This window comes from Dothidotthia symphoricarpi, assembly GCF_010015815.1.
Source record: "Dothidotthia symphoricarpi CBS 119687 unplaced genomic scaffold P153scaffold_16, whole genome shotgun sequence".
In the NCBI taxonomy this organism is placed as follows: domain Eukaryota; kingdom Fungi; phylum Ascomycota; class Dothideomycetes; order Pleosporales; family Dothidotthiaceae; genus Dothidotthia; species Dothidotthia symphoricarpi.
In genome coordinates, this window is record NW_022985023.1 from 569964 (window position 1) to 589236 (window position 19273).

The following is a 19273-nucleotide window of genomic DNA, read 5'->3' on the forward strand; positions in this document are numbered from 1 at the left end:
CGCAACATGGCTCAGGATACAAGCATGCTCGACGCCGAGGCCGTGCAGGAGAACAAACTCATGTACGGCCAAGATAACGAACTCGATGCAAAGTTCCCAAACAGACCGCTAAACGTGCACAAAACTCTACCTTTCAACACACTTTTCAAAGAAATTTTCGATCCGCTCATGGAGAGTGGCAAGCGAAAGCAGCCAACAGGACCGCGTCGAAGGGTGGGGCCCACAGGACATTCGAACCTATCGCCGCACGAAGCTCGCCGCAACATCATCGAAAGATACATCGCAAACTGGCGAAAGCAGGTGGGGAATGACTTCTACCCAGCTATGCGGCTTATGATACCGGAAAAAGACCGAGACCGGGCCATGTATGGTCTGAAAGAAAAGGCTATTGCGAAGATCTTGATCAAACTCACTGGAATCAACAGAGACTCTGACGATGCGAAGCACTTGCTCAATTGGAAGCTGCCTGGCCAGCTGCATAAGGCCTCGGCCTCGACAGCCGGTGATTTTGCTGGACGCTGCTACGAAGTCTTGTCATCGCGTCCGTCAGAGCAGTCTCGTACCGAGCACAAAGACATGTCAATCGCTGAGGTGAACAAGACACTGGACGCGCTGTCCCAGACTGGCTTGGAGAACGATCAACTCAAGATTTTCCGTAGGTTCTACCGTAGAATGGATGCCGAGGAAATGACATGGCTCATTCGCATGATCCTCCGACAGATGAAGATCGGAGCAACCGAAAAGACAATATTCGATATATGGCACCCAGACGCTGAAATACTATTCAACATCTCGTCTAACCTTCGGCGCGTGTGCTGGGAACTTTACGACCCTAAAACTCGTCTAGAGGGCGAGGACACCGGGCTCAGCTTGATGCAGTGTTTCCAACCCCAACTGGCAGCTTTCCAAGACAAAATGGGATCTTTCGAAAAGATGGTTGCGAGGATGCAAGCTATTTCAGGAGACGATTCTTTCTGGATTGAGGAGAAACTAGACGGAGAGCGTATGCAACTTCACATGGTGGAAGACCCAGACGCACCTGGCGGCAAGCGATTCGGATTCTGGTCGCGAAAAGCTAAAGACTATGCCTATCTCTACGGAAAGCACTTTGATGGAGCCGAGGCCGGTGCGCTGACACGATTTATCAAAGATGCATTCCCACCAAATGTCAAAAACATTATCCTCGATGGAGAGATGATCACATGGGATATGGATGTAGACCACATTGTGGGATTTGGCACTCTCAAAACCGCAGCCATATCGGAGAAGGAAAATAAGACCAACAAAGACACGGGGCAGCGACCGCTCTTCCGCGTGTTCGACTGTGTATACTTGAATGACAAACTTTTAACACAATACACCCTCCGCGACCGCCGCCGTGCTCTAGAAAGCGCCGTCAAAGATGTTCCTCGTCGCCTGGAAGTTCATGACTACACTGAGGCACGGTCGCACACCGACATCGAACCAGCATTACGCAAGGTGGTCGCCGAGTCGTCAGAAGGTCTGGTGCTGAAGAATCCACGCTCAATGTACCGTCTTAACCAGCGCAACAATGATTGGATGAAAGTCAAGCCAGAGTACATGTCTGAGTTTGGAGAATCGCTCGACTGCATCGTTGTCGGTGGGTATTTTGGCTCTGGGCACCGCGGCGGCGTTCACTCATCCTTCCTGTGCGGACTCATCGTCAGGAAAGACGTCAACGCTGAAGACCCAGATTACCAAAAGTGTTTATCCTTCTTCAAGGTCGGCGGGGGCTTCAGTCGCGAGGACTACGCAGCTGTACGTGGTCGCACCGAAGGCAAATGGAAAGACTGGGATCCTCGACGACCACCCCCTATCGTCGAACTGGGCGGCCATCTAGAGAATCGCCAGCACGAACGACCAGACCAATGGATCCACCCTAGCGACTCGGTCGTTCTAGAATGCAAAGCCGCAAGTGTTGAAGGTAGCGACAAATTCCGCATGGGTGTAACGCTCCGTTTCCCACGCTTCAAGCAGCTTCGCATAGACAAGCGCTGGGACCAAGCACTCTCCATCTCAGAATGGGAAGAGCTGCGCCACTCGGTGCAGCGCTCGCACGAAGAAAAGGAACAAGACTTCAAGATCGAACAATCGCGACGGAAACGGGCTCGCACAACCAAGAAACCGCTTACCGTAGCTGGCAACGACACGGCGATTACGCCCTACGCAGGTCCAGCGTCAAACCTTTTTGCCGGCCTGACGTTCTATGTCCTCACAGACCAACTACACCCCGTCAAGACGTCCAAGGCAGATCTCGAGGCCATCGTCAAGGCGCATGGCGCCAAAATCGTACAACGCGACTCGACGGATCCTGCCCTCGTCATCGTCGCAGACAAGCGCCTGATCAAAGTCGCGGCCCTCGAAAAGCGCAATGCGAATAACATTGTCAAACCAGTGTGGATACAAGACTGCATCGCGCAGAGTGAAGCCGACGACGGCGCGCTACCGTATCTACTTCCGTTCGAACCGAACCGCCATTTGTTCCATCTTCTAGACAAGGATCTGGAGGAGTACGAGGCGAACGTCGATGAGAGCGGGGATGCGTATGCAAGGGATATCGGCGATGCGGAGGGGATGCGCAAACTCCTTGAGGGTATGGAGAGACCTACGGCGCAGGCGACGTTTGATCGCGATGCCTTTTTGCAACAGCTCGAGGGCCATGGGGAGATGTTCACGGAGCTGAAGAGCTACATGTTTAGTACTTTACGGGTTGCTTTCCGCGAGGGAGGTCCAAGCAATGCTGCTTGGGCGCTGAGAGCGCAGATGGCGCGGAATTATGTGGGCTTTGGGGGCGGAGTGGTTGTTGGAGGGGAGCATGAGCAGGGCATCACGCATGTCGTTGTGCCGGATGGGCAGGTGGCTTCGAGCAGTGGTCGAGTGGCTGTTGCTGGGCTGGCTAGGACGGTGGGGGTTGGATGGGTAGAAAAGTGCTGGGATGAGGGGACACGGGTTGATGAGGAGAGGTTTCAGTGGGGATGAGCGGCCATGATGAATGATGGGATGAGACATGATGACGAGTAATGAAGTATGGAAAACACCCCTTCATGGAATCAGATATACGCGCCGATCTCCATTACCACAACCCTCTTCATCATCCTTTCATCCAGTCTCCTCCTCACCCCTCCCTTGCGCATCCAGCAACCCCACCCCCCTTACAAAATTGGCCATGCTCCAAAACCCCCCACTAAAATCAAGATCATACCAGTAATTCACCGCACAGCACACCCCCTCCTCATTACAACTCTGACTCACCTTATGATACCACAGCGCAGGCAAATACAGCATATCGCCCTCCTCAAGCGTAACCCTCAGTGGCTGCGAGTACCTCGAATACGGCGTAGCATTAACCTCCGGACGATCAGGATCCCAGGTGGCAAACGGCGTGTACGTCACCGGCTCATCGATGCGGATATGCAGATCCTCTTTCCCCAGTTCCCCCAGATCCGGAGACGTAGATGCCGTAGCATACGTCCCCGCCAACACCGCCCGCTCATTCACACACGCCGCTTCCACGGGCGGCAGCAGCACAAAGTGCTTGCGCCCCAGGATCTGCACGTAGATGTTCTCGTAGTTATCCTTGTGCAGGGCGGTGACGGAGCGCGAGTTTCCGAGCCAGAAGTTGATCGCGTCGGGGTGCTGCTGGAGTGCGATTCTGGCCCATGGGATGCTGGGTGGGACGTCTGCGAAGAGGGCGGCGTACTCGTTGCGTAGGTTGTCGTTTTGGGTTTGGGCGTAGCGCGTTGGCATCGTGTCGTCGTGTGAGGGTGAGTGTGAGTGTTCCTGGGCTTGGATGGCGCGCAGCACTGCGGGGAAGGGCTCTGTGCGCTCCAGGGGTTTGACGAAGATTCGACCGCCTGAGGGTAGGGTTAAGATGGAATCGGCGTTTCCGTGGGGGGTTAGAGCTACGTTTACGGGTTTGTCGTGTAGGATGGAGGATAGGTGGGTGGCGGACCATTTTTTACGTGCGGGCCAGGTGGCGGCGCCGTTGCGGAGGATGAAGGGCCTGTTGCGGGAGACGTGGCGGAGGAACTCTAGGGGGGAGGGGTCTTCGGTGAGGATGGTGATTGTGGAGGGGTTGAGGTCGTGGTAGGTTGCTATTAGGTCTGGGGTGCGGGTTAGATGGGTGGGGAGAAAGAAAGCATGCGGTAGGAATTAGAAGGTAAATCAGTGGAAGGAATGGGTAGAGAATAATTGAGTAGAAAATGAATAAGTGGAGAATGAACGGGCAGAGAATGAACGAGCAGAGGATAAATGACTGTGTTTTCCAGGTAGCGATAATGGGAAATAGAAGCACCTCTTACAGCATCGTTCAGTTTCCCTTCGCCTTCGAGCCCTGTTGGTGCGGGTCTGGCAATTTCTTAGCATCTTTGTTGACGGTGGGGTCCGATTCATCGTGTCACACACCTCGTTGCAGCTTGCTCTGGGCTTGACAACCCAATCACTTCATCTTGGAGTAACATTGTGAGTTTTGGTGGAGTCACGTTTTTGTGCGCTCTCGCAAATCTGGAGAAGAAGTTGACATGCCCGGAGTTAAAGTCTTGGCTACGGAGTTTACAACGTCGAAGCTTGAACATCGATATGTGAGATCACCTCCACTTCGTCCACATCTTACCAATTCAATTGCTACCCCGCGTGTCCTTGAAACATCGAACAGCTCGTACAATGCCTCAATAGCAGAACACTTCACCGCCCTTCACAATGTCCCAGGCGCATTCAATCCTCGGTTCTATGCGACGTACATGTCCCTTCCCGTTCCCTCCCAGCCTCTACTAACACTGCACACAGGAAATGTATGGATCGCCGGCAACGCCTTCCTCTTCTTCCACGTCTTCACCACCTACATCGGCGGCATGGGCAGCACCACCGGCGTCTCCATGGTACCGACTATGCCATACACCTACCGTGGACCACGCTGCATATTAATCTACTCGTGCCTCCACCGTCGCGGCCGAGGCATCCGCGTCGGCGACGTAATCGCCTACACAAACCCGGTCTTCCCCCGCGACCGGGGCTGCAAGCGCGTAATTGGCATGCCGGGGGATTTCGTCAGCGTGATAACGCCTGGACGTCGCGACGCGGATCTACACAGCAAACCCGAAGACGGCGACTGGGCGAATGTGAGGGAAGAGGTTGTCAGGGTTCCGCCTGGGCATTGTTGGGTTGCCGGGGATAATCTCGAGTGGAGTCGCGATAGCAGGCATTTTGGGCCGCTGCCTTTGGCGCTAGTCAAGTCCAAGGTACTTGCTGTTGTTAGGCCGTCGCCGTATAATGATATTAAATGGCTGGGTGCAGAATATGCAGTTGAAGATTACAAGGGCGATGAGCATAAGTGGGTTACTCCGTAAAAGTGGATGTTATGGTCCCCGCTTGGCAACATCGTTGTAATAGGAAAGGTTCATTCCTTGATCGTTGTACACGTACCAAAATATGTAAGATGCCCTGCATACTCGAGAAACGGCTAGTTTGTGACTCACACCCAATCAGATTGACAGATTACAACTTTAAGTGTGCACGGCCTTAAAGATCAGTTGATCAGCATCGAGTTTACACTACATCGGTTCAGACCGTACGCCCAGAAACTCCTCGATGCGATCAATCTAAATGCCTCCTTCATAGAGAACAGCGAACAACCATGGCCGCACCAGCATCAGATGGACGAGTGAGCAGACCACGCCTTAACTGGGTGATCTCTATACAGATATTTGCCATCAGTTTCGAGGCTCCAGCTTCACATGCACATTTCTCGCATGTTTCTAAACGCTAAGCAGCCTCACATCCACATGTTCTACCTGCCGCACGAGGTTTAGTCCCTGTAGCAACTTGCCTCAAAGTTTCATATCTCAAATCAAGTTCATACAGCGTCTTTGTCCCATGACAATGAACACCACCTTCGCTCCGATATAACAGAATCCCGTCGTCCTACATGCAATGCCTCACTACGCCACTGTCTTGTGTCTTGTCTGTAAAGTTGTTATCGATAATAAGGGCGCCTTCGGTCTGTTCTCAACCTTCTTGGAACTATCCGAGGATACATACACAGTGAAATACATGCTGGCACGCGGCTGTTTGCACAACATCGGTGACTCGGGCTTCTCGACACTCTGAGCCGTAGGAGAGGACTGTGGTCACGGGGTCGATCAGGCGGACGTCCGTCGGGAGAAACTCGGCCTGCGAGCGGAGGGGGAGGAGCGTTGTCCTGGACTGCCTTGTTGGCCTGTGCTACAACTGCGAGCACGATTGGCCGCAATTAGGGCGGCTCGGGCTAGGCTCAGATATATCGTGGGTGTCGGTCAAGTCATATTTACGCATGCAACAATATACTTATCATTTTTACCAGTCTTCAGCGTATTCATGCTTGTCGTGGAATGAGTTCGTCGCAACACAGTAAAATCCCTCAATATTCTAACGCAGTGTTGGAACCATACCCCACCGCCTTGACACACAGTTACTGTGAGTAAGAGCACACAGTAATAGTACCAGAGATGCAGAGCTGATCAATCGTCTCTTGGCGACTGGCTGTTCAGTGTGCTGAGGCAAATTTGCGTGTTTGCTAGCTCAGGCAGCCATCGATGGAAGTTTGGTTCCTCGACCTTAGGCCGTGAAAACTTCTTGATCATGAAAAATCTACTTGGGCAAAATGCAGGGATCGAGAGCGGTCGTTTTGCGAGACGTGGAATTGATGTTTGAGATACGAGCAAGTAATGATCAGGTGACGGACTTTTTACTTCCTCTGTACGTAAACTGGTGGATATGGCGAATTATGCACGACACGACTGTGCACTGTGGAACTGCAACGATTTGTTCGTTTCCTGTCTGTGAGGCTCGTGCGAAATGGTGTTTTCAGTGTATAGCTAGAAATCTTCAAATTGAAGGTTTTGGAGTATGTCACATGCTTTCACCCATGATATGCACGAGGGGATCTTCAATACAAGAGGCTCGAATGCTGTCCATGCATGTCGAACTGGTTGCTCATTTACTCTCCACATGCAGACAAAATGATGTGTGATATGAAGATTAAACCCCATCCTCCCTGACCATTTCCAAGGCAGACGAGCAAGCGGCTTCTCAGTGTTCGAGAATGGGCTCAATTGCCGTGAGGAGAAGTTCTGAAGCAGTCCAGAACATTACAACTTGACTCCCTCTCTCGTCCACTGCGCTTCTTGGTGTTTGGCAACCGTCGGTAACATGTTCGTTCGGCCCGCTTTGGTCAGCAGAAGCTTGAGACGTGGCCGCCCAGGTCCCGTTTGTGGCCGATTCTGTTGCTGAGATCTGGTGCTTCTCCACTCCCATTTTTTCACGTAGCTGCACCTTCTGAAAGCACTGACTGTCCGGGGTACGGGGGGGCAAGGGGTCTGAGAGAGCCGATATCGAATCGGGTGGAGAGGCAACGAAACTGGGCAGCACAACAGAGGGTTTGTGTCACGATCGATTCCTATGGAAACAAAACGTTGGCCGCTACCTTAGCACATTCCCGAATCTGCGTTCAGCCAACCACCAAGTTGATAATCAAGATCCTATGACAATGTCGTGATATCGAAGAAGCCTCACTTGCTTCAGACGTTTGGTACCGGGCAGAAGAGAAAACGGCTCAGCTATCGAACTCCGCATCTCACCCAGGAAATGGTTCTTCATTTTTATATATAAACAATTTCTCTCCAGGAGCAAAAATAGAAAACATTAACTCCAGTTATTACATACTATCACCTCGTGTGATAACTACACCCTTCATACACTTCAAGAACCATCACCTCAAACCACAATGTCTTTGTCAGATCAGATCGCTGCCCTGCAAGTCGAGCTCGCTGTCGCAACGGAGCTGGTCGAATGGCGCAACCATCTGCTGGAACTGGAGACCGAGCGCGCCAACCACGCCATGGAGCGTCTCGCGCTAGAGCAGGCGTCGCGAGAGGATGACAGCCGGAGGGCGGTGGCATTGGTCCAGTCGCTCAATGGTCAGGTCACAGCGCTCCGGGGGCAGAACACCCGCCTCATGAGAATGTTCGAGGATGAGCTGCGGAAGCAATCGCAGCCGCCCAGGGCTGCGATGCCTGCCAGTTTTGATGGCGGTATTTGGCCAGGGCAAGTCCAGCAACATGTCAACATGCACATGAGGCCGGAGAACTGGGGTCCTGGAGGCCCCATGCAGCAAGCGGGACTGTTCAACCAGTTCCAGACCATGTCAGACGGAGACATGCAGCAAGCGGGACTGTTCAACCAGTTCCAGACCGCTGATCCCCAACTCCTGCAAGTTGGCTACGGCAGTAGTTCAGGGAGTACCGCGCAGGTACAACCCAGCATGCAGCCGCCCAGGATGCAGTTCCCCAACGTGCAGCCCCCCGTCCAGCCAGCACCCCCTGTCCAGCCAGCCCCCAAGGTCGCTATTCCGCGGTTGCCAGACCGCAACGCATCATCATCCAGCCGCTCGGCACCTACAACCAGGGGAAGAAGATCCCGTTTGCCGCCCGCCCCCCGTCGGGTAGTTGCCTGCATACACTGCCGGAACAACTGGTGGGCGGATACCTGCGACGATGGCGAGCCGTGCCAGAACTGCGCCCTGACTCATGGAAAGCAGGATTGCATGCGTCAAAGGTGCAAAAATAACTACGCTCGCGGGACTTGCACCTACAAGGATTGTAAGGGCACGCACGAGGGCGATGAGCGGTATCGAAATGTTGCGCCCACTGGGGTATGGGGGTTGAGCTTAATTGATCGGCGTAATGCTGTGCCCAGCCCGGTACAGGTATTGCGGGATAGGGCTCGGGCTGCTGAGGCCACGGCTGCTGCGGCTAGGGCTGCTGCAGCGGGTCCAGGAAATGGGGTTGGAAGGGTTATGGGTCGGACGGCGTTGACCATTGAGAATTAGGATATGCTCGGCGAAGCTGGATTCGGCGTTATCGGTGGATTTTCATGATTTGATTTGGAGCATTAGGTAGTTTGCAGGACTGGGATCAGGCAGGTATTATGCCTTTGTTATGAGCGGCGATGTAAGTAACAGCATATGCATTGATACCCAGGTAGAGGTTTTTTTTCTAGGTAGCATAGTTTGTTTATTGCATGTTTCATTTCTTTCATACCCATCACATGCCTGAAAAACGTGCCAACCCCTGAGTTCTTAGCCATGTGTAACGAACCATCACAGAGGTTAAGGAAGGGTGACAAAGATGATAGGTGAGACAAGTGAGTTTCTAATGTTCAACGCAGTGGGTGGATGACTCGATAGCAAGCAGTGATGTTGAAAAGGAAGGTGGCAACATGATTCCTTCTCAGTAGTAACAGTGATACTTGATAATGACACGAAATCCTTTCTACACATCCATCCTTCTTCACGTCCATGATTTCCCCGAACAACGTGAGACGTGCTACGCATTGCAAACCATAAAATAACGGAAAACTAATACCCAGAAGGCTGGAATATCGTTTAGTAACGCGCGTGAAACCGGTGCAGGTATTATGTGTCTTACCCTACTCCTTGCTTCAATTTCATCCCCACGGTCGGGGTATGGACTGCACTGCACGAGTTTTGCAGAAGTGATAGAATAGAGTAAAAAATGCCCACGTCGTTAATGTGTCAGCGCAGGAATGATACAAATGTATGCGTCAACCTTAGACTGGGGGAAGGGGGGTCGTGGAATTTGGATATGGATTCGGATGTTCTGGATATTGGCTTATTATTGCGTGGATGGGCTTATTCGTGCATACCACTTTTGATCCTATAATGCGCTACTCGCAAACATGGAAACCGCACACCCAAATTTCGAACAGCGGCCATCCAGCCTGGTCTGGCCTGACCTACACCCATCAATCTCCATGCAGGACGCTCTTGACTCACCTGCCCACTCACAGCAAGCCAGGCAACCGCGGCAGCGCCTCCCCCATCTCCACAGCCCTGCCCAACAACTCCCCAACCTCCCTCATCTCGCCAACATCCACATTCCCGAGCCTAATATCCAAACTAATCCCGAACTTTTCTCTAAAGCCCGCAAAACTGACAATCTCCTCGCCCTCCTTTTCCGGCGTCATAGTAGCAAGAAAGCCCATAAACTCGTTCCAGAAACGATCTCGGTCTTCCAGCTCGCCAACCCCGTCCTTTTCCGCTGATGCAGCACCGCCGTCCATGCGTCGATGCAAAGCTCCAAGCCGCTCCACCATGCGATACACACATGACCTCTCCCACGCGAACCGCTGGCCCTCTGGCTCCTCCACCGCGCTGCCAAAGTCGATGAGTACAACGTCTGGCATCTGGTTCTCTTGGGTGGGAAGACGCAGCATGACGTTTCCCTCCCACAGATCGCGATGGCAGACCGAGACTTCGCCGTGCAGAAATGCTACGGCGTCCACAAGTTGTCTTGCGATGTGCAGGACTAGGCTTTTCGGCACCACGGCGCGAGGCGTGCACGTCTTTGCCGTGGAGACGAGCTGCGTTAGCGAGGGGCCAAGGATAGGCGGTACGGCTAGGAAGCGCGCGGAGTAGTCGATGGGATGCGGGAAATGCTTCTGCATCGTCGCCGTCGTCGTTCGTGTGAGATGATGCTGGATTGCGCGCAGCATGGCGACTTCGCGTGCTAATTCGTCGTGGCTTGATCGGCGTGGGACTTTGAGGGCGACGAGTGCGGCCGGGGTTGTGTTGGAGGTGCAAAACCAGACGTCCCCGTGGCGTCCTGAGCCAGCCAGGGCGACGGGGGTGTACTTTTCCCCTGTGGTGCGGGAGATGCTGTGTTTGATACCGGGTTGGATAACGGCCATGGTTGAAGGCAAAAGAATGGCGGTGCGGTTGGAGTGGAATTTCAGGCGTCGCACAATGTAGAAAGGAGCGTGTGAAAGTGAACGAGCGACTGTAAGAGAGCAAGGGAGCGAGGGAGTGAGAGATTTTGCAGGTAGTAGGAACTCTTTAGCCTTAGAATGTCAAGAGCTCTGTATGGACGAAGTCTGAGACTGCAAACCATGGTTGCAATGTGCTCACGAACCATTACCATCAAATAGCACGTTGAGTGATAGGCCCAAAGTACAATGAAACCTACGTAGACCTACAAATTGTTGATGGTACTTCTCCTATACTACCAAATTTGAACAGCAGCAACGGTAAAACGTCGTAGATGGCACGTATTCCTTGACGGATGTTGTTGCCACTTATCCCAATATATGGAACGGTAATGGAATGTTACGATTGAGGTGGTTGCGAGACAGGCCAATGACATGATGCAGCGATGTTGGTCATCAGAACCCACGACACGCAAACCGGAGATCGTGAGTAGACACTTCGCAACGCTGCGTGCTTTACGTTGACTCATAGTCATTGTCAGTTGAGAAATTTGCTCGTCCACTCGTTCACCTCGTTGACGCAAACTGCCGTCCCGGCTGAATGATCGTCCACGATTCTTCGTACAGACGAGGATTTGGGTCGTAGGTTTTCCACTCAATGCCGCGACCGCGAGATGTCGTCGATCCGGTCTGCCATCGCAGGGTGAGATTCGAAAGACCTCAGGTCTTTCAGCAAGATCCGGTCGTTGCTGACATAACTGAGGAATACCGATATATTCCGCACAGCTGTATTCTTGCATATGCCGAATTCGCATCTAGTGATCAACAGTCCAGTTATCGCATGCCAAACTTGCATAACTCTGAGCAATTTTGATCGAGATGTCCAAGGCCTGTGGTCTCTATTACGGAAACTTAGCCTCGAACTCGACGGAATCCATGCCCCAAATCTCAATATCCTTGACGTCCTCTTTATTGAGTCTTTCGAGTTTTCGAATCGGCCCTGTCAGCTTTGCATTGAGGCTATTAGGAGGGCCATTCGGCACCGACATCACCTTCTCCTTTGGCGGAAACACCACCTTACCCAATCTCCAGATGAACTTTTCGCCTAAGCCAACGTACTTCAAGCCTTTGTACTCAGGACGCCATAGTTCCGTCGACATCGCAAACTCATGCATATCCGACCCCATGCTTTCGAGTTTGTCGGCAAGTTCCGAACCCGGACGTACTAGAAGACGCATAGCCCAGACTTTCGGTACTAGAGCTATGACTTGGCGCAGGGACTCGAGAGGTGGAACTGTGCAAGCGAAGCCGAACTGTTCGAGGTTGGGACACGCTTGGCAGAGGCGGAAGAGAGCGTCGTCGGAAAGCTGCCACGTATCGGAGAGGAGGAGGTGGCGCATGGTGCGGTGATTCGACTGGATGGCGGCGAGATAATCACCACCGATGCTACGACAGTGGCTCTCAGGTAGGGTAGGTGTACCAGGCGTGGCCATGGACGGCGTAGTGGGTGTTGCAGCAGCGCTGTTGGGGTTTATACCAGTTCGCGATTTTCTGTTGCTAATAAGATACATGCGCTCCAGGCCCTTGAACTTCTGAAGCATGATGGCGCCCTCTTTGTCAGTGTTCTCAGTACGCATCATCTTCAGGTTCTGTGGAATGGGTGTACTTGACTGTATTCTCCAAGTGTTATCTAGGAAGACAGTCATAGGATCAGATGTAGACATGGAGTTAACCAGTGTAACTTCTTCAATTACATGTGGGTCGCTGACATTGTCGAAGCCGTCGCCAAAGAAACGGGTATATAGATTGTACAGGGCGAAGCGCCTCAGAGGCATCTGAACTTTTGCGGCGAGGCAGCGTCCGAACAAGCCCATCAGATTGACTGACTCCTCGCCACTGTCACGCATGCGTGGGTTCCAATGCAGCTTGATGTTCTCGAGTCTCTTGGAGCCAAGGAGCAGCAGCGAGATATCGTCTGGGTAGCACAGCGGGTCGATGTCATACACGACCAAGGTGGTCAGGTGTGGCAGCGGCGGTATAAGCGTGGTGGGCCGTGGAGTTCGCTGCGTCTGACAGCGCAAGGTGAGGGACGTGAGAGACGGCTTGGTCAAGAGGGCCTGATAGACGGTGTTCAGCGGCTTGCTGTTAAGTTCCCAGGCAAAGGCGCGCAGGTTCTTCATCTTGTCGAGGGCAGCGCGGATGGCTATCTGCAGCATCATGCTGTTATCGGGCACGCGCCCTTGCTTGTAGTCTTCCATGTCGTGTTCGCGCCAGTCACCTATGAGCCTAAACACGTGCACATAGTCGGCAAAGGTGCGTGACACCAGCGTATTCATGCCCATAGCAAAGGGGCTCCCGCTTCCATAACCTTCAGGCCGGCCGTTGATGTACCGAATGTCCGAGTAGGCGCGCAATGTGACTTCCTCGTAGAGGCGCGGAAGAGTCATGTAGTAGAAGAGACGCGACGTGCGCGTGATGCGGGCGAGGTCAGCGACATCGTCGAGCTGCAATGGCCGTCAGCATCAGCGTCATCCAACTTGGGCATAACAGCAACATGGACACGAGTAGAACGGTTTGTTCACTGTGCTGCACGTACGTGGTTAAGAATGAGCTGGATCAAATGTAGCGGCAACTCTTTTGCATGGGCAGCATTTGCACGCGTACGTGCCGGTGACGTGAACCAGGTGTGCATGGGAGCTCCAGCAGGCCCATGAAAATGCTCGGCGGGAGGAGCTTCCTGTCGGGCCGTCGCATCCACAGGCTGGTGACGGGCATGAGGTGTGTCAGGCATTCGAAGTCGCGCAGTCGAACACACGAGGTCTGTGAGAAGAGAAAAACATCAATTAACTAGATACAATCATCGACAACATGGTGCTGGAGGTGCGTGTGCGTGCCTTCATCCATATCGGTCCGACCGTGGATTCTCCGAGTAAAGCCGCCCAAGCCACCCGAGCCACCTCCGCGATTTTCTCCCCGGTCGCCGCATTGGTCCGCGACACATCATGTCTGCATTGATCTGCCCTGATACTGGCGTTCCCCTTTGAATCCAAACCTTTAGTTACAGATGCTACTGCCATCGCCCATCATCCAGGCCTGAAAAACCAAGGCTGTCGTCCCTCGTATTCGTCTCCCGGACACTTGAACGGAACCTCGACCGTGCCCTCAAAAACACTCATGGGTGGCACTTCCCCTTCGCCCAAGTCCAAGCCCTCAAATTTCTCTCCAGGCACAGACATCACAATCCCACACTCCCAATTCCTGATGTTCAGACTTCCCATGCTCCCGTTCTTCAGTACCTTCTGACCGCCCCATGCCGATTCTGAGACATTCGCCGACCCAATGTATACCCACGCGAAAGGCCTTCCGTCGTTTTTCCGACCACGCGCAAAGAGCAGCTTGTTGTGCGAGAGCATGCCTTTGCGCGTTGACACGTAGTCCCGGAGGCATTCTCGAGGAAATGTAGGTGCATTGTAGTATTGTCTGGTCAGAGAGATGATGCCACCGCAATCGGGGCCTCCAACACTGTCCTTGACTGTCGCATCGGTGGGGAAGTAAATGCGGATTCCGTCTCGGATGTTTGGAATGGCTTTCTTCTCAGTAGTGAATTGCTCGCCACGAGCGGCGAGGGAGACGCGCTGCAAGAACGTGTCGTTGATGGCGCCCAGGGAGGATGCTGCGTAGTCAAGCTCGATGGCCTTGACATCGTCCAGACCTAAATCACGTATCGCTTTCGTGAGACTAGAAAGGCCTGTGGGATGTGTAGTTTCTGTCTTGTGCGCGCCACCACTGTTCCGTATCAGATGAATCCGGTGTATACTGACTGAAAACTTACATTGAGTGAACAAACGCAATGTGACCGGTTTGCGAAAAGTCGAACTTCAGTACCCCGTCGATGACATTCTTCTTCGTTTTCTGCTGCTCCAAAAAGTAGATCAATTCTTGACCAAACGGCGTCAGTTCCTCCCTCTTTCCGACCTCTCCATGCGCCGCTCGTGGTAGGTCGATCAAGAATACCGAGTTCTCCATACATCCAGGCTGCCACTCATTCCCAACCTCGCCCCAATCTATCTGAGTCATGTTCGCCGTTGGCACCACAATGCGCAGCTTTTCCTTTCCAAAGAGTAGCATGTATTTGCTATGCGCGCTGTGGATCATGCCATCCACAGGCGGAAAATGTAGCTCCATGTTGGGCAAGCCAGCATCTTTCATATCCTGAATATACCTCTCTTGAGTATCGCGACCCTTGACGTTCATGACCCAGATTTGCTTCACATATTGTGGATTGAGTTTGCTTTCTAGCCATTCTTGATTCCACATGAACGAACTGATAACTGCAATGTTCACACTGGGCGCTTCGAGAAGCTCATCAATGGTTATGTCGTCTGTTCGCGGATACTTTGTTGCAAATGTGCGTTTGATCGCCCCCCGAGGGTACCGAAGTACTATACCTTTAGTTGATGTGGGTTGGGAGCTCGATGTTTTTGTTGCACCTGTGGTTGGTGTCCTCGATATCTGCTTTGAAGGCCGGTCTGGCGAAGGTTCGCGCTTTCGCTTGTTCAATCTTGCGAGCCGTTCCTGCTCCATGGCTTTTCGATCAAACCCACCCAAACCTTGAGGTTTACTGACAGACGTCTCACTCGGGCTTGATACGGCTTCAGCACGTTGATTGGTGACAGTCGAACCCTCAGTTTCCTGAACTGAGAGAGCGAGAGCTCGTCTCAGATCCTCGTCCTCATCTTCAGTATCAGAGGTGAGATCAACAAACGCGTGTTTTGCAGATGTAGTCTGCGACGCTGTCAACTCGCTTGGTTGCATTGACATCGCAAGTGCCAACTTGAGATCTTCGTCGTCATCGGAAGAGGCCATAGTGGTTTTTATTGAGTCCAAAAAATCGACGATACTGAGGTTGATGTTCGTTGGATGGTGGGGCCACGAAACAGAAGGTCGAGACGACACGCGTGTTAGACTAACACGTGAGCACGTGAGTAGACTTGGCAATCTCATGTGCGCTTGCCGATACCTAAATCCATCCATTAATTATTTTGCTTTCATCGTCTCTCATCCACCAACAAGATCTTCATTTCTTACCAAGAAACAACGCCGCGGGAAGCCGTTCTTCCGAGCTTTCCAGCGATTGGCATAATGAATGCCATGGTTGTCATTTGGTCATGAGCCTTTGCACAGATGCAAGGGTCTATTCGTAATCTTACATAAGCAACCCAAGAACTTTCTAACAGCAAATACTCTCTCAGCACGGGTCGCACTGGCACGAATACAATAGATTTTGTTCGGTATGTCATGATGTTACTATGGTAGACATGACTTTGAGCCATGCTTGCTACCCACCGTGAAGCGTCGACACGAACATGATATGGTCCCGCTTTTGAACCTCGTACTTGTCTTCACCTTCCAGTTCCCAGTCAGCGTCGTTGATGAGCACCAGTATCCCAGGCCGTCTGTGGATTTGTTATGAATGGTACTAGTAGCTTAGTCCTTGAAATACTCACACAGTCCCATCGAGAACAAAGAGGTCCTTCCTAGGGTCCTTCATGACCTTGTCGCAGAGATACCGCACCAAGAACGCAACATTGGCTGGCGCACCAGACTCATCCTGGCTGGGTAGTGACAACGCATACTTTTTTTGGTTTGAGAAGAGTATCTCGAGTCCGCCGCTGTGAAGAGTCAGACGTAATTTTGGCATAGCAGGAATGGACCGCCGACCTAAACTCGATTGTTATCGCGACTGTATCATCGTTCTGCATATTTGGCTTTGGACGTTGGGAGAGAAAACCAGAAAGGGCTTCAAGAAATTGGTAAAAGTAGGCTGCACCTGCTGCGATACACACGGAAGCTTCAACACTAGGCCGGTTTCGGCAAGCTAAGCGAGAGTAGTGCTAGAGAAATCCTTAAGGTTATGACTTGCTATTCCTGCAGAGCTCTCGACATTACATCATATCCTGGCAAAAATGGAGATCTCTTGTGAGTTCAGTTCTATAGGCGGTAACAGAAATCCTGCCGCCGCCGACTGGGACGAAGATGGTTTGCAGTTACTGGCGTTTGGGGCGGATAATTGCATCGCGCTGTGGGATCCACAGGTACTTATATACTGTTGACAACGCAGCATATACTAATCTGAAGCAGGACGAAGAACTTCATGGAGTTCAGGCGATTTTGAGTGGGCATACCAAAGCTGTCAACGCGGTCAAGTTTTTCTCAACAAAGTCACCGGACGTCTCTGTTCTTCTGAGCGGTTCGGCGGACAACTCCCTTCGCATATGGCGCGGTGGACGCGGCAAACATGCTCAGTTTGAATGTGTAAAGACCGTCTCCGAACATACAGGCCCCATTACTCGGATAGCCACTCTTCAGGCATCAGATATCTTCGCTACCGGCGCTTCCGACGGCACAGTCAAAATCTGGAAACTCGTACACGATTCTGACTTCTCTTCGCTTGACGTTGAACTATTACAAACTATTGCTCTCTCGCCAAAGTACTTTCCGCTGAATCTCGCTCTTGCAAATTTGGATGAGTCATCTATCGTCCTAGCAGTCGCGGGCACTCGCAGCACCATCCAAATCTTCGTTTCTCAAGACACACAGTTCAAACTGTCCGGAACATTGACTGGACATGAGGGTTGGATTCGTGCACTAGCATTTACACGAGAGTCATCGGATGAGACCAGTGACTTACTACTAGCTTCAGCCAGTCAAGACAAATATATTCGTCTCTGGAGAATCCATCGTGGAGATGAGCTCCCTGCTACAAGCAGTGCACTGAATGATCCAGCTTTGGGGGGCTTTGGGAAATCTTTATCCAATAAGGCCCATTGGATTGACTCTACGGCAGCGAAGCATTCAATCACGTTCGAAGCACTGCTGCTGGGGCACGAAGATTGGATATATACCGCTTCGTGGCGGCATCGAGACGGAAAGCTGCAACTGCTTTCTACCTCGGAAGACAACTCTCTCGCTATATGGGAATCTGATCCCAACTCGGGTGTGTGGGTGTGCATTACTCGACTAGGCGAAATCAGCGCGCAAAAAGGTTCGACAAGTGCCACAGGAAGCGCAGGAGGGTTCTGGATCGGGCTTTGGTCGCCAGATGGGAACGCACTCGTATCGTTGGGGAGGACTGGAAGTTGGAGAAGGTGGACTTACTCGGATACGGAGGATATGTGGGCACAGCAAGTCGCAATCACAGGCCACGTGCGGGAAGTAAGAGGCGTGTGCTGGTCGAGAGATGGGTCGTACATGGTGTCAACCAGCTCGGATCAGACCACAAGACTCTTCTCGCAATGGAAGCGCAAGGACATAACGCCATCATGGCACGAGTTTTCGCGGCCGCAAATCCACGGTTACGACTTGAACTGCATCGACGCGGTTACCAACTCTCAATTCATCTCAGGCGCAGACGAGAAGCTACTACGCATTTTCGACGAACCAAAGGGCGTCGCCGAAATGCTCAACAACCTCTGCGACATTCGAATGTCGACCACCGCAGACCTCCCAGACGCAGCCAACATCCCCGTTCTCGGCCTCTCCAACAAAGCAATCCAAGCCGTAGGTGACGACGAGCCGGTCGAAAACGAGGACGAAGAGGAGCGCGAAGCCCTGAATCCTTCTTCAGTAGTGCGCAAATCTACACTCGACTTCCAACACCCACCGTTCGAAGACCACCTGGCGCGCCACCTCCTCTGGCCTGAGACAGAGAAGCTCTACGGCCACGGGTACGAGATCTCTGCCGTAGCTGTCAGTCGAGATGGCGGCCTTATAGCGACTGCATGTCGGGCGAGTTCTATCGACCACGCTGTCATCCGTCTCTACGATACGAAGAACTGGCTGGAAGTCAAACCTGCACTGAAAGCACACTCCCTGACCGTCACTGCACTGCAATTCTCGCCCGATGACAAGTACCTACTAAGTGCAGGGCGAGACAGACAGTGGGTGGTGTGGGAACGCAGCGACGAGCCCGCACTATACACGCTCCGACACTCAAACCCCAAGGGACATACACGCATGATCCTAGGCGCGTCGTGGGCGGCACTAGACCAACCGACCTTCCTCACAGCAGGACGAGACAAGAGCGTCAAGATATGGCAAATCACGGATACAGAGGTGATCCTAAAGACCACGGTGACTGCAAACGCGGCTGTCACGGCCGTGGCATGCAACAACTTGCCTGCCGACGGAGCTATGTTTGCTTTCGGGACGGAGACGGGAGCCATTGGGATCAGAAGTGTGGAATTCGACGCGCTGGATAAGGTTGGTGTTAGTATGGTCGGGACGGGGATGTCGCCGGCTCGGACGATCAATCAGATCGTGTGGAGGCCGGGAAGGAGTATTGCACAGCAGCAGGTTGCGGTGGCTAGTGATGATACGTCACTGCGGATATACAACGTCAGCGTTAGCGTGCAGTAGCTATGGACGGATTTTCGTCGTTGATGGGAAACATCGCATTTGAGTAATCAATCCTAACTTGCCAAAATTTAAAGAA

The 19273-nt window shown here is 52.5% G+C and overlaps 9 protein-coding genes across 9 annotated transcripts; 4 read left to right on the plus strand and 5 right to left on the minus strand.

Annotated features, from left to right (window-relative positions):
* Positions 1–6: 6 nt before the first annotated feature.
* Positions 7–3000, plus strand: P153DRAFT_296903 (DNA ligase 4; the record flags this gene model as incomplete). The annotated part of the gene is made up of 1 exon (XM_033664120.1): positions 7–3000. One exon carries the CDS (start codon positions 7–9, stop codon positions 2998–3000), a length of 2994 nt encoding a protein of 997 aa, XP_033521283.1.
* A 120-nt stretch (positions 3001–3120) lies between these two features.
* On the minus strand, positions 3121–4481 carry P153DRAFT_388212 (Clavaminate synthase-like protein; the record flags this gene model as incomplete). The annotated part of the gene is made up of 3 exons (XM_033670736.1): positions 3121–4124; positions 4316–4368; positions 4426–4481. 3 exons carry the CDS (start codon positions 4479–4481, stop codon positions 3121–3123), a joined length of 1113 nt encoding a protein of 370 aa, XP_033521284.1.
* Positions 4482–4719: 238 nt separating this feature from the next.
* Positions 4720–5366, plus strand: P153DRAFT_377830 (LexA/Signal peptidase; the record flags this gene model as incomplete). The annotated part of the gene is made up of 2 exons (XM_033669757.1): positions 4720–4756; positions 4807–5366. The coding sequence occupies 2 exons, from the start codon at positions 4720–4722 to the stop codon at positions 5364–5366; spliced, it is 597 nt and encodes a 198-aa protein (XP_033521285.1).
* A 2414-nt stretch (positions 5367–7780) lies between these two features.
* P153DRAFT_407210 (uncharacterized protein) lies at positions 7781–8884 on the plus strand (the record flags this gene model as incomplete). The annotated part of the gene is made up of 1 exon (XM_033672041.1): positions 7781–8884. One exon carries the CDS (start codon positions 7781–7783, stop codon positions 8882–8884), a length of 1104 nt encoding a protein of 367 aa, XP_033521286.1.
* Positions 8885–9858: 974 nt separating this feature from the next.
* On the minus strand, positions 9859–10764 carry P153DRAFT_388215 (kinase-like protein; the record flags this gene model as incomplete). The annotated part of the gene is made up of 1 exon (XM_033670737.1): positions 9859–10764. One exon carries the CDS (start codon positions 10762–10764, stop codon positions 9859–9861), a length of 906 nt encoding a protein of 301 aa, XP_033521287.1.
* A 917-nt stretch (positions 10765–11681) lies between these two features.
* Positions 11682–13570, minus strand: P153DRAFT_296792 (uncharacterized protein; the record flags this gene model as incomplete). The annotated part of the gene is made up of 2 exons (XM_033664112.1): positions 11682–13283; positions 13376–13570. The coding sequence occupies 2 exons, from the start codon at positions 13568–13570 to the stop codon at positions 11682–11684; spliced, it is 1797 nt and encodes a 598-aa protein (XP_033521288.1).
* A 292-nt stretch (positions 13571–13862) lies between these two features.
* P153DRAFT_377832 (tyrosyl-DNA phosphodiesterase domain-containing protein) lies at positions 13863–15645 on the minus strand (the record flags this gene model as incomplete). Its single annotated transcript, XM_033669758.1, has 2 exons — positions 13863–14565; positions 14612–15645. 2 exons carry the CDS (start codon positions 15643–15645, stop codon positions 13863–13865), a joined length of 1737 nt encoding a protein of 578 aa, XP_033521289.1.
* Positions 15646–15855: 210 nt separating this feature from the next.
* On the minus strand, positions 15856–16539 carry P153DRAFT_368923 (ubiquitin related modifier 1). Its single transcript, XM_033668644.1, has 2 exons — positions 16287–16539; positions 15856–16235 (listed from the first exon to the last, which is right to left on the minus strand). The coding sequence occupies exons 1-2, from the start codon at positions 16478–16480 to the stop codon at positions 16118–16120; spliced, it is 312 nt and encodes a 103-aa protein (XP_033521290.1). The 5' UTR covers positions 16481–16539; the 3' UTR covers positions 15856–16117.
* Positions 16540–16745: 206 nt separating this feature from the next.
* P153DRAFT_377834 (WD40 repeat-like protein) lies at positions 16746–19197 on the plus strand (the record flags this gene model as incomplete). Its single annotated transcript, XM_033669759.1, has 2 exons — positions 16746–16874; positions 16921–19197. The coding sequence occupies 2 exons, from the start codon at positions 16746–16748 to the stop codon at positions 19195–19197; spliced, it is 2406 nt and encodes an 801-aa protein (XP_033521291.1).
* Between the last annotated feature and the right edge of the window lie 76 nt (positions 19198–19273).

What these genes read in the sequence shown, in the direction of transcription:
- P153DRAFT_368923 (XM_033668644.1), bottom strand. Translation starts at nt 16,480, where the DNA reads ATGCCAAAATTACGTCTGACTCTTCACAGCGGCGGACTCGAGATACTC. An exon ending in TTTGTTCTCGATGGGACTGT is followed by an intron (nt 16,236 to 16,286) that starts GTGAGTATTTCA and finishes ACAAATCCACAG; the next exon opens with ACGGCCTGGGATACTGGTGC.